A 12,206-nucleotide genomic window follows, 5' to 3' on the forward strand; every position below is an offset into this window, starting at 1 on the left:
TCATGTTAGCCTGGGATTTTTAATTTGTTCATTCATCACTTCGACAAGTTATCGCGACTTGATCGCCTCGGACTTTTACTTGTCCTTGTATCCACTTCAGCAAGCTAAGTCTCCAAACACCTCGCTGATGGTCGTGTCAACTGCGTGAGGGAACAAGTTTTACCCTTAACAAAACAAATGAAAGCCGCAAGTGCACAGCTGATCAGTTGCAGTATTTAGGGATCGAATCCACAGAGATTTTTGTGCCTGGTATTCTTCTACGGGTTTTTTTTACTTTATGTCTAGACTAAATTGGTTTTAAAGGTTGGTTGTTTTTCTTGCGAATTAAACTAAAACAAAAGAAAGCAAATAAATATATCCTAAAAAGCAGGTAGGAAAATCGAATGAAATGCAATTAGAATAAGCAAATATCGAATGAAAGACTAATAAGGCAAGTAAAATATCGCATGAAAGGTAAATAAAGCAAGTAAATAATGAACTAAGGAAATTGAAATGCAGGTCTAAGAAAGCAAGTAAAAATCGATGGAATTGTAAACTATGGCTAAAAACGCTGAGCTTTTGGGAACTCTAAGGGATCATAATCAGTTTTAACACTAAGGTAGATAGATTGGGATTGACAGATAACGATATATGGGTTCTAGAGCTAGAGTACGGCGGTATGACTACGTCACTGTCGTGATCATAACCAACTGTTTCTCGCAACCCTGACCAGTAGGTTTCCACTCTGGCCCAAGACTCGTCAATACTCACGATCTCGCCGCAGGTAGGTTTCCACTCCTACGGAAAAATCGCCTGTTTCATTCTAGGGCTGATACTTAATGAAAACTTTCGCAACACTAACTATCTAGATCAGATACTAGGTGATCAATCAAGCATACATGCAATAAGAAAAAGATTAAACAGAGAACAGGTCGAAATCCCAGATCTATAAACCTAGATGTCTTAATCAATTATGAGAGCCCCTTTTGGGAACCCTAAGCCCAACTCGGGATCTACTCAGACATGGCTGAGTTTGACATCATCATTGGTTTTAATAAAAGTAATGAAAAACAGTAAAGAAAAGAGATAAAGACGACCTAAATGACATGTATTTATAGTCTCCAATACTCCATGGTCTCTAGGGTTCCGGAATTGAGGCTGAGAATGACTTTGGGCTTCAGATAAGTGGGCTTTAACTCGGAGATTGATTGCCGCGGTCGGGAGTGTTGTGACCGCGGCAATTGGCTTGTTGGCCGCGGTCGGGAAGCTTCTGACCGCGGCAAATAGCTTGTTGGCCGCGGTCGCATGAGTTGCTGACCGACTTCGAGTGGCTCCGGGGCTAATGGAATATCTTGAGATCCAACCGTTGGAATGTCTCCAAACCAAGTGCATTTGAAAGCTGGTTGATTCTTCTATACGTTGTCCAATTTTGAGGGTGATCAGACGGTGAGAAGGTCTTCGTCTCTCCATGAGAGTTCTGACGGTCTGCATTTATCCAAAAGAGTCTTTTTGTTCCATTTTGTGCCTCTTTATCCCAAATTACCTGAAAAGTCTTTTAAAATCCAGAAACATAGAAATCCTTTGAAAACCTTTGAAAATGGAGTAAAAACACCTGTAAAAGATATTAAAATGATCCATAAAAATGGTCAAAATCCGGTGTTATCACTCGCCTCGTTGCAGGCCACAGCGAGGCAACAGTCACAAAGTTCTCTAAATAGACTTTTAACCACCTTTCCTAGGACGAGGGTGCAAGTTACATCCTCTATGGATTAAAATCAAGCGCGCTATACAAATTTTAGACCAAAAATGTATCGGTCACCACGGTTCGTCATCGTACACGAGATTATAAGTCGAGACTACATCGCTTTCTCTAAAACCGAAACGAACTCTTAAAACCCTGCTAAACACATTCACCCTCTCGGGAACGCCGGTCTATGATCAAACTTTGATATCGTCTCAGGACGAAGACTTCGGCAACAAGAGATCCGGACTTAGCGCTTCAAGCAGCCAAAGACCAAATCCGATCTGAAACGCCTCGCACTTTTACTCTCTTTCCTAACTCAAACGCCTCGGCGCTAACAGTGGAAGGCACAAAGGAACGTTAAGAACTACCTAAAACAAGGACGCTCCACGAATCAACTGCCAGCTCGGGATTTAGGCTTAAACGGAATCCTTAACAACTTGTCCCTTAGCCCGTTTTTCTATTGATCTTTCGTAAACAGCTCGGCCAGGCAAGCAATCAAAAGCATTCTCGACACAGCTCGACAACGATAACTCGTTCAAAACAAACAGTTTTCGTCAAAAATTCGTCAAAGACAAACACATCAAATCCAACAAAAATGACTAAGGAAAAAGATGAATACAACCATAGCCAAATCAACAGTCAGGTGGATAAAGCCGTCCAGGCACCAATCACAGTAACATGCGAGTTCGAAAGAAGGATAAAGCCATCCAGGCGCTGAGTACAAAAAGGGTGAATATAAAAGACAAAGGAGGGAAGAGAGAGATCAAGCGGCGGAACGCGTCTCTCGCTCAGCAAGGAGGCTCGAGGGAACAGGAGTACCCGCGTTAGACCCGTTCAGATCCTGGACACCGAGGTTAGCCGCCGTCTCCTCGATCGGCTCGTTACCTAAAAGGGTATCGACAGAATCCGGCGACACGGGCGAGAACACCAGGCCACCTCGGATCTCAGACGCAATGCGATCATACGCGTCGTCGTCGACGTACTCAGTCTCTCAAGCCTTCAGCTTTGCCTCTTCAGAGTCCAGAGATCTGTCGGGCTTCCGGAGCTCCTCGATCATAGCGAGGTTCCCTTTGATCTGTCCCAGCTCGTTTTCATCGCTCTTGGCCTTCTCCAGCTTGGCCAGACCATGCTCCACTTTGGCGAGACGCTCCTGAAACTTAGCCGTCAACTCGCGCCTCACCTCCTTCTTGGCCCGCTTCACTTTAGCGTCGAATAAAGCATCTTTAGCTTCAATGCGCCTCTTCAACAAAGCCACCTCGGCGCCTTTGGCTCTCCTGGATTCTTTAAGACGAGTCACCACGGATGACACCTTGTCAACGTTTGCACGGATAATTATTTTCTCCTCTTCAAGCTTCTTAATATTGGCCCTCGCCTCGTCCAACTTTCCCTTAGCCGTCGCAGCCTCCTTCTGAGCCTCCTGTAAGCGGCGCTCGTCCTTAACCTAGTCTGATTCATAGCTAGCCATCATCTCGTTGATAGCCGCGACAAACTGAAAAATTGGCGATTCCTTAGATTCAAAGACTACGTGAAATCAAGGAAGAAGCAAATTAGAAAGGTACCTTGGTACCGCGCTGCGCTATGGCAGCATAGGATTTCGACCGCCTCAACTGCACGGGGGGCGGAAGACGAGTGTTGGCGTTGTTGACGCAGGCGAACATTACCGCGGAGGCAGGCGGGTCGTCAACTACCAGCTTACAAGATGCGGGCTTGCCGGGCGCCGATTTACGTTTCTTTTTGGATGGCTCGTCCTTTTGGATGGCCGCGCCCTTGCCCTTTTTTGCAGCCAATCTCTTCCTGCTGGAATCATGCTTCACCAGATCTGAAGCCGGAGGCCTCGATTGTTTCGGAAGAGCCAGAATCGCCGAGGTAGGCGGCGTTTTGTCCCGAGCTGCGGAATTTTCTCCAGACGCGTCGGGAATGATCTCGCCCGGCTCCACCTCGGGCGCCGCCTCCTGCGCCGTCGCCTCGGGAGCAATCTCATCAGCAGCTCGGGCAACTTCGTCCCCTTCATGCCTCGGCAGATCATCCCGAGGTACCGCCTCGGTCTCCTCAAGAGCTGCTCGTTCGGCTCTCCTGGCAATCTCCTCGGCTTCGCGTTGCTTCTTATCCCTGAGCGTAATGATCACCATTTTCTCTCGCGTATCTCCTGATGAATTTGATGAAGAGGAACTGATGGATACTCCAGCGAAGATAGCTCGGGCTCTCTCTACTCTCTCGAAAGAAAAATGCTTTCTCCAGTTAACCTTCCAAGCCGCAAGAGTATCTCGAACAGAGAAAAGGTCGTCGGGAACAGGAGGAAGAAAACTCCGAACTGAAAATCAAAACGACTAAGTTAGAAGATGGATTTCGCACCATAACAAGCTCCGAGCCAAAACAAGGCTTCGGATCGACTACCAAGTGGTCCCCAAACAATCTTCGTCTTATTTACAAAATCCTCGCTCACCGACGCCTCGTTCACCAAAACATAGAAGAAACGTTCAGTCCAAAATTGATCTTTGCTCGGGAAACCGCCTATGATCCGACGATTGGACTTATTGGAAATTTAAAATCTGCCTCCTCCCGGGGCTCTCCGGATTTCCAACAGATTGAGCAGATGACCGAGCTCGATGTCGACACCGCATTCGAAGCTCCGAACCAGGATGCCAATCATATGTCGCAAACCCCTCGGCATAATCTGCCCGATCGAAATCTTATGCTCCCACAAGTATTCGAGGATAACTCCAGGGATTGGGAACCATAGGAAGCAGAGCTCGAAAAACGCCTCATATAAGGTGAAATGGTTTTCGGGAGGCTTGTCGGCTCGGTCCCTCTTCTCTGAACGACAAATTCAACCGCTTCGGATATTCTAAAACGATGGTGCAACGCCTCGAGCGACTCCAGGAAAGAGAGTGAAGAACCGAGGGGCTTTTGCCTTTTTACCCGTTTAGGTTTTCCCTTTCCAGAAGAAGAGGCGCCTCGGGATGCCATAAGCCGCTCTAATTCGAGCCTCGCCTCAACCGGGTCGAACGGAAAAAGTTCTTCCTCGGCCTTAACCACGGCATAATCAACCTCCTCTTAGTCGACCGGACCTCGATGACGGCTCGTCGAAGCAGACGCCTCGTTATTAACAGAACAAGTGCCTGAAGGGCTCGGTGAATTCGACACTTCGTGAGCCTTGGCAGAATTTTTGGAAGGGCTCGGCGAAACAGATGCCTCGGAGGATCCCGTCATGCTCCCCGCTGCGGCATCCGCACGGCTTGTTTCATAAAAGAATAGGGGTTCAAGCGAATCACCCGAACGGCTCGACATATTTTACAGCTCGTACCAAATTTACAGCGTTTTACAACAAGGTTCGCCGGAAAAAGATCTGAGACGGCGGAGACCTCGGAACCCTAGCCGGAAAATAAATAAACTAGAGAGAGAAAGAAGAGAGAAGGGAGAGCTACCTTTTAGTAAAAATGAGAGATCTGAAGATTATGAGAAGAGACGAAGTAGCTCACCTATTTATACGACGACCGCAGCGCGTGGAGTCCGCGTAGACCTCGGGATGGTGCAAAGGTAATGAATGAAGGCGCGTGAAGTCCGCGGCGAATGCATAACTTCCTGGCGCGTCCGTCATACGCGTCAACACCCAAACGTCTGCTAAAATTTTCCCGTATGAAGTTCCCCAGGTAAACCGAATCCATAACGCAGCTATGGTTATCTGAGAATATCTCATCGAGCTGTGTGAACCGAACCATGCTCTGTCGATACAGCTCGACAATTTCATAAGAATGCCTCGTCGTTATCACTAACACGATACGGCTCGGCAACTTCCTCAAAACGCCTCGTCGTTATCATTGACACGAAACGGCTCGGCAACTTCCCCAAAACGCCTCGTCGTTATCGTTAACACGAAACGGCTCGGCAACTTCACTAACATAAACGCCTCGTCGTTAACACGAAACGACTCGGCAACTTCCTCAAAACGCCTCGTCGTTATCGTTAACACGCAACGGCTCGACAACTTTCTCTCGAACGGAAAACGCCTCATCGTTACCTTGAAACACGGCTCGGCAACTTCCTAAGAAAAACATGCCTCGTCCTTAGCGAAACGCCTCGTCGTTATCATCAACATGAAACGGCTCGGCAACTTTCTCTCGAACGGAAAACGCCTCGTTGTTACCTTGAAACACAGCTCGGCAACTTTCTGAGGAAAAAGACGCCTCGTCCTTAGCGAAACGCCTCGTCGTTATCGTCAACACGAAACAGCTCGGCAACTTTCTCGAAAAACGTCTCGTCGTCACCTCCGCCAAAACAGCTCGGCATTGCCCCTCATGTCAGTCACCTCGCCTCCATAACGGCTCGGCAATCTCACTCCCAATACGTCTCGCCTGTGATCACCCCACGACAAGTTCAATTCGATGGTTTAATCCCACGATTTGGAACAATAAATCTCGTCACTCTCACTTTTGAAATTGACGAGCTGGGGGGCTAACTGTTGGGGTCAGATTCACCCCAATTGGTTTAAACCACCTCAGGAATATCGGAGAGCCGATTTTGCAAGGAGAACCGGCGATCCATTAAGTATGGGCCGAGCCGCACACGAGAGGAGTGGGCCGAGCTGTGAACGGGCCGAGCCGAAAGGAGGAAGTAAGTGAACTGAGCCGCGTGAAGGATGTTCAATGGGCCGAGCTAACGGGCCGAGCTGTGCAAGAAAGCTAATAGGCCGAGCTGTGCAAGAGAGCGAACGGACCGAGCTGTGCAAGAGAGCGAACGGGTCGAGCTGTGCGAGAAAGCAAATGGGCCGAGCTGCATAAGAAGGAGAATGAGTCAAGCCATTCTCTTCCACAATTGGGCCGAACCAAGGCTTTGGAAGACGAAAGCCCATAGAAACCCTAAGCGAAGTATTATGACGGTGGCTGCACGAAGCGATAAGGAAATATTCCGAAAATCTCTCCCGAGATTCTCAGCTAGGCGGGTAAGAGAATTAGTATAAATAGACGATGCATACAATTCATTCTGTAACTTTGGACAACTCGAGAGCAATAAGACCTAAACACTTTCACAGCAAACAAAACATTCTTTTGATCTTACTGTTCTTGCGATTACCCTAGAAATTTCGAATCCCTAAGTTTTTCCTTACAAATTTTTGGTTGTGCGAGTTTTGGCTCACACAAAGTTCATCCATCTCGGACTGAATCGCACTTTAGGACCAAAACATATCCAAATAACCCATCTTTGGGCCTTGTATTATGCATCAAATCTTTTTGTGGGACTCTTTATACTTTCTTTGAGATGATGGCTTACTTGCCCATTCATCTTAAATCGATTTTGGTTTTGGATCTATTATATAATTTGGGGAACTTTTAAAGATATCCAACCATTATATCTAATAATCGTTTAACCAAAAATGGTGATTTATCTCTCATGATGGTCCATTTTTCTTTTCATCAAGACATGCTATATGTGAAAAACGTCGGGTTTTTCCCCATAAATTCTCAATATGATTATTATTATACCGGGATGGCTGAAACCGATTATGTTATATACTAGTAAACTTCAGGTTTACTATCTTAAACAATTTTGCCATCTTTATGCATGTCTCCATCATGTACTTTTTAAACGTTTCGCTCTGCTGGAGCGTTTCGTTCTTTTAGAACATCTAACTCTTCTGGAGTGTTCTATTTATCGGGAGCATTTTGCTCTTTTGGAGTTATCTGTTAACTTTGAATTTCTCTCTTCAAGAGATTTTAATTCTTTAAGAACTTTTAACTTTGCAAAATTTTCCAGAACTTTTAACTCTTCTGGAGCGTTTAATTCATAAAAGTTCTGCAGCTCCTAATTCTTCCGGAGCTTTTAACTTTAAAAATTTTCAGAACTTTTTAGCTCTTCAGGAGCTTTTAGTTTCTAGAGCTCTTTAACTCTTTCGGAAGTTCTGATTTTTAAAGATATATTTCAATGTCTATAGCCGTACTAATAAAATATATTAAATAGTTAAACATAAATAAATAACGAAACAAATGAAAATGAAAATAGTTAGCATATATGTTAATCACTGGACCAAAGTTATTAAGCAGTTCTTCAGGAACGCTTTCATATATCTTTTGGATATACAATTTTCATATAGTTCTTCTGGAACTTATTTTTCATATGTCTTCTGGACATATTTTTCTTTCATTCGGTTTTTCAAGAACTTGTCTTAAATGTCTTTTAGACATTTTTTTTTATAAATGGTTCTTCTGGAACCTTTCATAAATGTCTTCAGGACATTTATTATATGGAGGCCGTGATCTGAGGAGATAACTACCATATGACCATAGACCAACCATATATCTGATCTGAGGAGACATAGTTTACCATAACGATCGGTTCAGAGAAGGCAGTACCTATCATCCCGATCATAGTATATAAACATAAACGGATCGAATATAATTTAAACCTCACCTTTTTGGTATAAAAACAGATCTCACCTTTTCGGTATTAGATTGGATCGAGAGACGTTCGTGCTATACGTATTAAATACTATATAATATAATGGTGAGATATGTTTTGTATATATAGTATATATGTGTATATATTGTATATATGTGTAGATATACATATGGAAGAGAGAGAAAGAATGGGTAAGAGAGAAGGGAAGAAGACACGAAAGAGAGAATTGCTCTCTTCTTCTTATTCACTTATGTTTACAAGTGATGCACTTATTTATAGTGCAACTAAGTCGGTGACTTAACCGACATAATACATAAGTTATTACATTAATGAAAAATGGATAATTACTATCCTTTTATAACACAAAGAACTTTGTTTAGAATATTGGAGTTATACGACCAGTATACATATGAGCATTGTTTTCATTATAAAGTAAAATTCAATTTAATGAAAACATTAATTTTATAATGAAAACATTAAGTAAAGTCAAAAACATTTAAAATTCGATAAAACTCTTCAAACTAGGTATTCAGCTAAGAGATATGGCTCATCATGACAGAGATTATAAATCTGATTTAAAAAAAAAAGAAAAAAAATCTATAAATTAATTTGTGTGCGTTAAAATTAAATTGATTTTTTTTCCTTTATCAAATCTATGTTTATGATATTTCAATTTTAAATATCATGAATCTAATATTAGATAATTAATTACAACAATAAAGTACAAAAGAACATACAAAAACTGATAAAATGAAGAAGAATTATAGATAATCAGAGAATGGATAATTTGAACATATTTTTAATATATTATTAAAACATTAATATATAAAATTTATATCTTAATAAATATAATTGATTGCATATAATTTTTATTAACAAAATATTCATGCGTAGCGTGAACGCAAAATCTAATATATTTATAATATTTTTAAAATTGACTTTAATCGAATAAAAAATATTAAATTTATGCGATCTCACACAAATTCTTAAACAATAATCAGCGCTTTTGAATTTTTTTTGTTTGTTGTGGTTGAAAAGAAATAAGGAAGAGCAAAAAACCACCAAGGGTCAGATAATCTTATATATATAGACGAAAATTAACCTAGATGAAAAAATATTAAAACAAATCGAACAACTTCTTTTATAATATTTGAGTAACAGCCCCATAAATATATGAATTTCTTTTTGATTATATAAAAAAATATGAATCTCATAAAAACAATAAGAAGAAAAAGCAAAGACATTCAAAGATTAATATTATTTTTCGATTTTTAAATTTAGGTGTTCAATCAAGGAGTATGCCTCCTCATGACAATTAAATTAGAAAACAAATCTATAACTTGATTCTGTCCAGTAGAGTTGAACAGATTTTTTGAATCAAATATCTTTTTTTATGATTTTCGATCTAAAGTATCATGAACCTAATCTCAAATCAATAACAATGTATAATAACATAAAACAAAAAATATACAGACAATGCTAAAAAGAAGAATAACCATAGATAATCATAGAATGGATAACTTGAACTCAACAATATACTCAAATAGTTTTGAATTGCCTTAAGTCGAATAAAAAATATATATTAAAATTTCTATCAGTGAAATCATACCTTGTGTGAATCATTAACCGTATCGAGTCTCTTTTTTGATACAATCTCACACGACTTCTCATATAATATAATCAGTGCTTTTGACTCTCTTTTTTTGGCTTCGGCGGAAATGAAGAAAGGAATCGAACAAATATAGAAGAAGATTAACCTAGATGAAAAAATGTTGAAACGAATCAAAAGACTTCGTTATTGGAGTTATATGCCCATTAACATATGGACCTCATTTTTATTATAAAATAAAATATCAAGCGAAGTAAAAGCATATAGATTCAAAAATTGATGTTAAAAAAAGATAGATTCAAAAATTGATATGATTAACTATTAAGGGCTATAGCTCATCATGACAATGATTATGAATTTGATTTTAAACCGAGAAAATCTATAACTTGATTGTGTGCATTAAGCTTGAATTTTGAAACTTTTTTATCAATACTGTTTGTTTTTTGTGATCTAATATATCATGAATATAAATGAAAATAACTAACAACAAAAATATAGTAGAAAATAACATACGAAAAATGATAAAAGGAAGAAGAACCATAGATAATCAGGGAATGGATAGCTTGAATACAAACAATGTACTCAAATATTTGGAAAATTGACATGAATCAAATATAAGGAAAAATCTTAAAGAGTAACATGTTATGTAATGTGATGTTGTGTAAAATGTTGTCCATGCCAATATTTCCATGAATTTTTTTATTCAAGAAGTAACAATCGATGCACTGATCCATCTATCGTTCACAATCTTAATCCTTGTATTATACCATATTCAGACTTATATTCACACAAAAACAAACGAGTCAACAAATGACTGATGTTTTTTTTCCTCATGTTCCTAATGCAAAATTAATCAAATTTCATAAGCCCTTACCATCAACAGTGGATGGATTATCACAGACAAGTTCTCTATTTTACCATGGAAAATGTAGCATTTACAAATTTGTGTGGATTCAAAAGTTCTTTCTCACAAATTTTGTCGAACAATTTTAATGCGTCTTTTGTTCTTCCACTTTTCACCATCACTAGATGTCTTCTCTTTAATCATCATAGGATGTCTGTTTCACGAAATCTAGACTAGGTATCTTCGCATCACTTATATCCATCCTCAAAATTGATTCATGTATTGTCTCCTCCATCATCTTCCTCATTCAATTTTGCATAAGTCCAAACCCACCAGCCAATTCCTAAAAAAAAAAAAAAGCATCAATAAATCCAGAATTATCGTACCCGCCTAAATCAAATTTGAAACCAATGTGTATCTGCTTTTTTAAAAGCTAAGAATCAAAAATAAAAAGAAAGAGGAATTGATGATGAAGAAGATAGAGAGAGAATTACCATAGCTCAGACAGGACCATAACTTGTATCCCTTTATTTCTTATACTGCTATGTCCTCCAAGCAACGATACACAGTCTATGAAGAGAACACATTGCAAGATGCCATGAAGATGTACTTTCATCACCATGATTCATTAAATTAATAGACAAACATCTCAGAACCCTTATCCACCATCAAAACTTTGTGGGATCACAACTATGAAGAATCCCTCATAGTTTTGCTACCCAAGATAATTAAAAAAATAGTTTTAGGTTTGTTTCTTTATTTTTTACTTCTAAAACTCTCGATCAAACGACGCACTTGTTGTAAAGAAGATTAGTTGGTGAATAAATGTACATTCATTAAAAAGAAAAGAGAAAGAGATAATTGAGATTTACAGTGAAACCTCTATAAATTAATAATAATAAGACCATAATATTTTACTAATCTATTTTCATATTAATCTATCTAAAACTTATAGAGAGAAATTATGTGATTTTCTATATTCTTCTAAATGTTATTTTCAAATACTGTTATATTTACGAATCTTAACAAATTTTCTTGTAAAATAATATGTGCAAATTTAAAATTATAATTATCAATCTTAGTAATCGCAATCGCAACAGGAATTATAGACTGAATTATCCATGTAAAACTATAATTGTTCAGTAGTATAAAATTTATATTAAATTATAGTTACTATTCTTCATGTTGATGATGAAATAGAAAAAAAATATCACAATACATTTGGAAACATTTACGAGTAAAAAAAAAAAAAAACAGTTATCACATCTAAAACTCCTCACAAATTTTGTATACAGATAATTAAAAAAAACATTAGAAAACTACTAATTTCAATAGGTAAGGAGATGAATTTCAATAAAATTTTAACTTTAAGTAAAACCAAACAACATTAATTCTATTTTAGTATATAATCTTACCTATCATTTATATAATTTATTAATTTATGTTTTTGTTGGGACCATATATTCATATAGGAGTTTCAAATAAATGATTATTTTATCATTTTATCAAATTTAATAGATTTTTACATTGTCCCGACTCGAGCTGAATAAAATTATTATTTAACAGTGATTATTAATATGTCATGTTTTAATTTATAGAGATTTAACGATAAAATTTAATGATGAGTAATTTTGGAT

The 12,206-nt window shown here is 38.8% G+C and overlaps 1 protein-coding gene across 1 annotated transcript; it reads right to left on the minus strand.

The window, feature by feature from the left end:
- Nucleotides 1-2,714: 2,714 nt before the first annotated feature.
- On the minus strand, nucleotides 2,715-5,011 carry LOC112088518 (uncharacterized protein At3g60930, chloroplastic-like). Its single transcript, XM_024158864.1, has 3 exons — nucleotides 4,792-5,011; nucleotides 3,283-4,034; nucleotides 2,715-3,164 (listed from the first exon to the last, which is right to left on the minus strand). The coding sequence occupies exons 1-3, from the start codon at nucleotides 5,009-5,011 to the stop codon at nucleotides 2,715-2,717; spliced, it is 1,422 nt and encodes a 473-aa protein (XP_024014632.1).
- Nucleotides 5,012-12,206: the final 7,195 nt, after the last annotated feature.

This window comes from Eutrema salsugineum, unplaced genomic scaffold, assembly GCF_000478725.1.
Source record: "Eutrema salsugineum unplaced genomic scaffold, Eutsalg1_0 scaffold_8, whole genome shotgun sequence".
Taxonomy (NCBI): Eukaryota; Viridiplantae; Streptophyta; class Magnoliopsida; order Brassicales; family Brassicaceae; genus Eutrema; species Eutrema salsugineum.

Coding starts and splice junctions, on each gene's coding strand:
- LOC112088518 (XM_024158864.1), bottom strand. CDS start 5,011: ATGTCGAGCCGTTCGGGTGATTCGCTTGAACCCCTATTCTTTTATGAA. Junction 4,035..4,791: donor TTCGACGAGCCGTCATCGAG/GTCCGGTCGACT, acceptor TTTGATTTTCAG/TTCGGAGTTTTCTTCCTCCT. Junction 3,165..3,282: donor TAGCGCAGCGCGGTACCAAG/GTACCTTTCTAA, acceptor GAATCAGACTAG/GTTAAGGACGAGCGCCGCTT.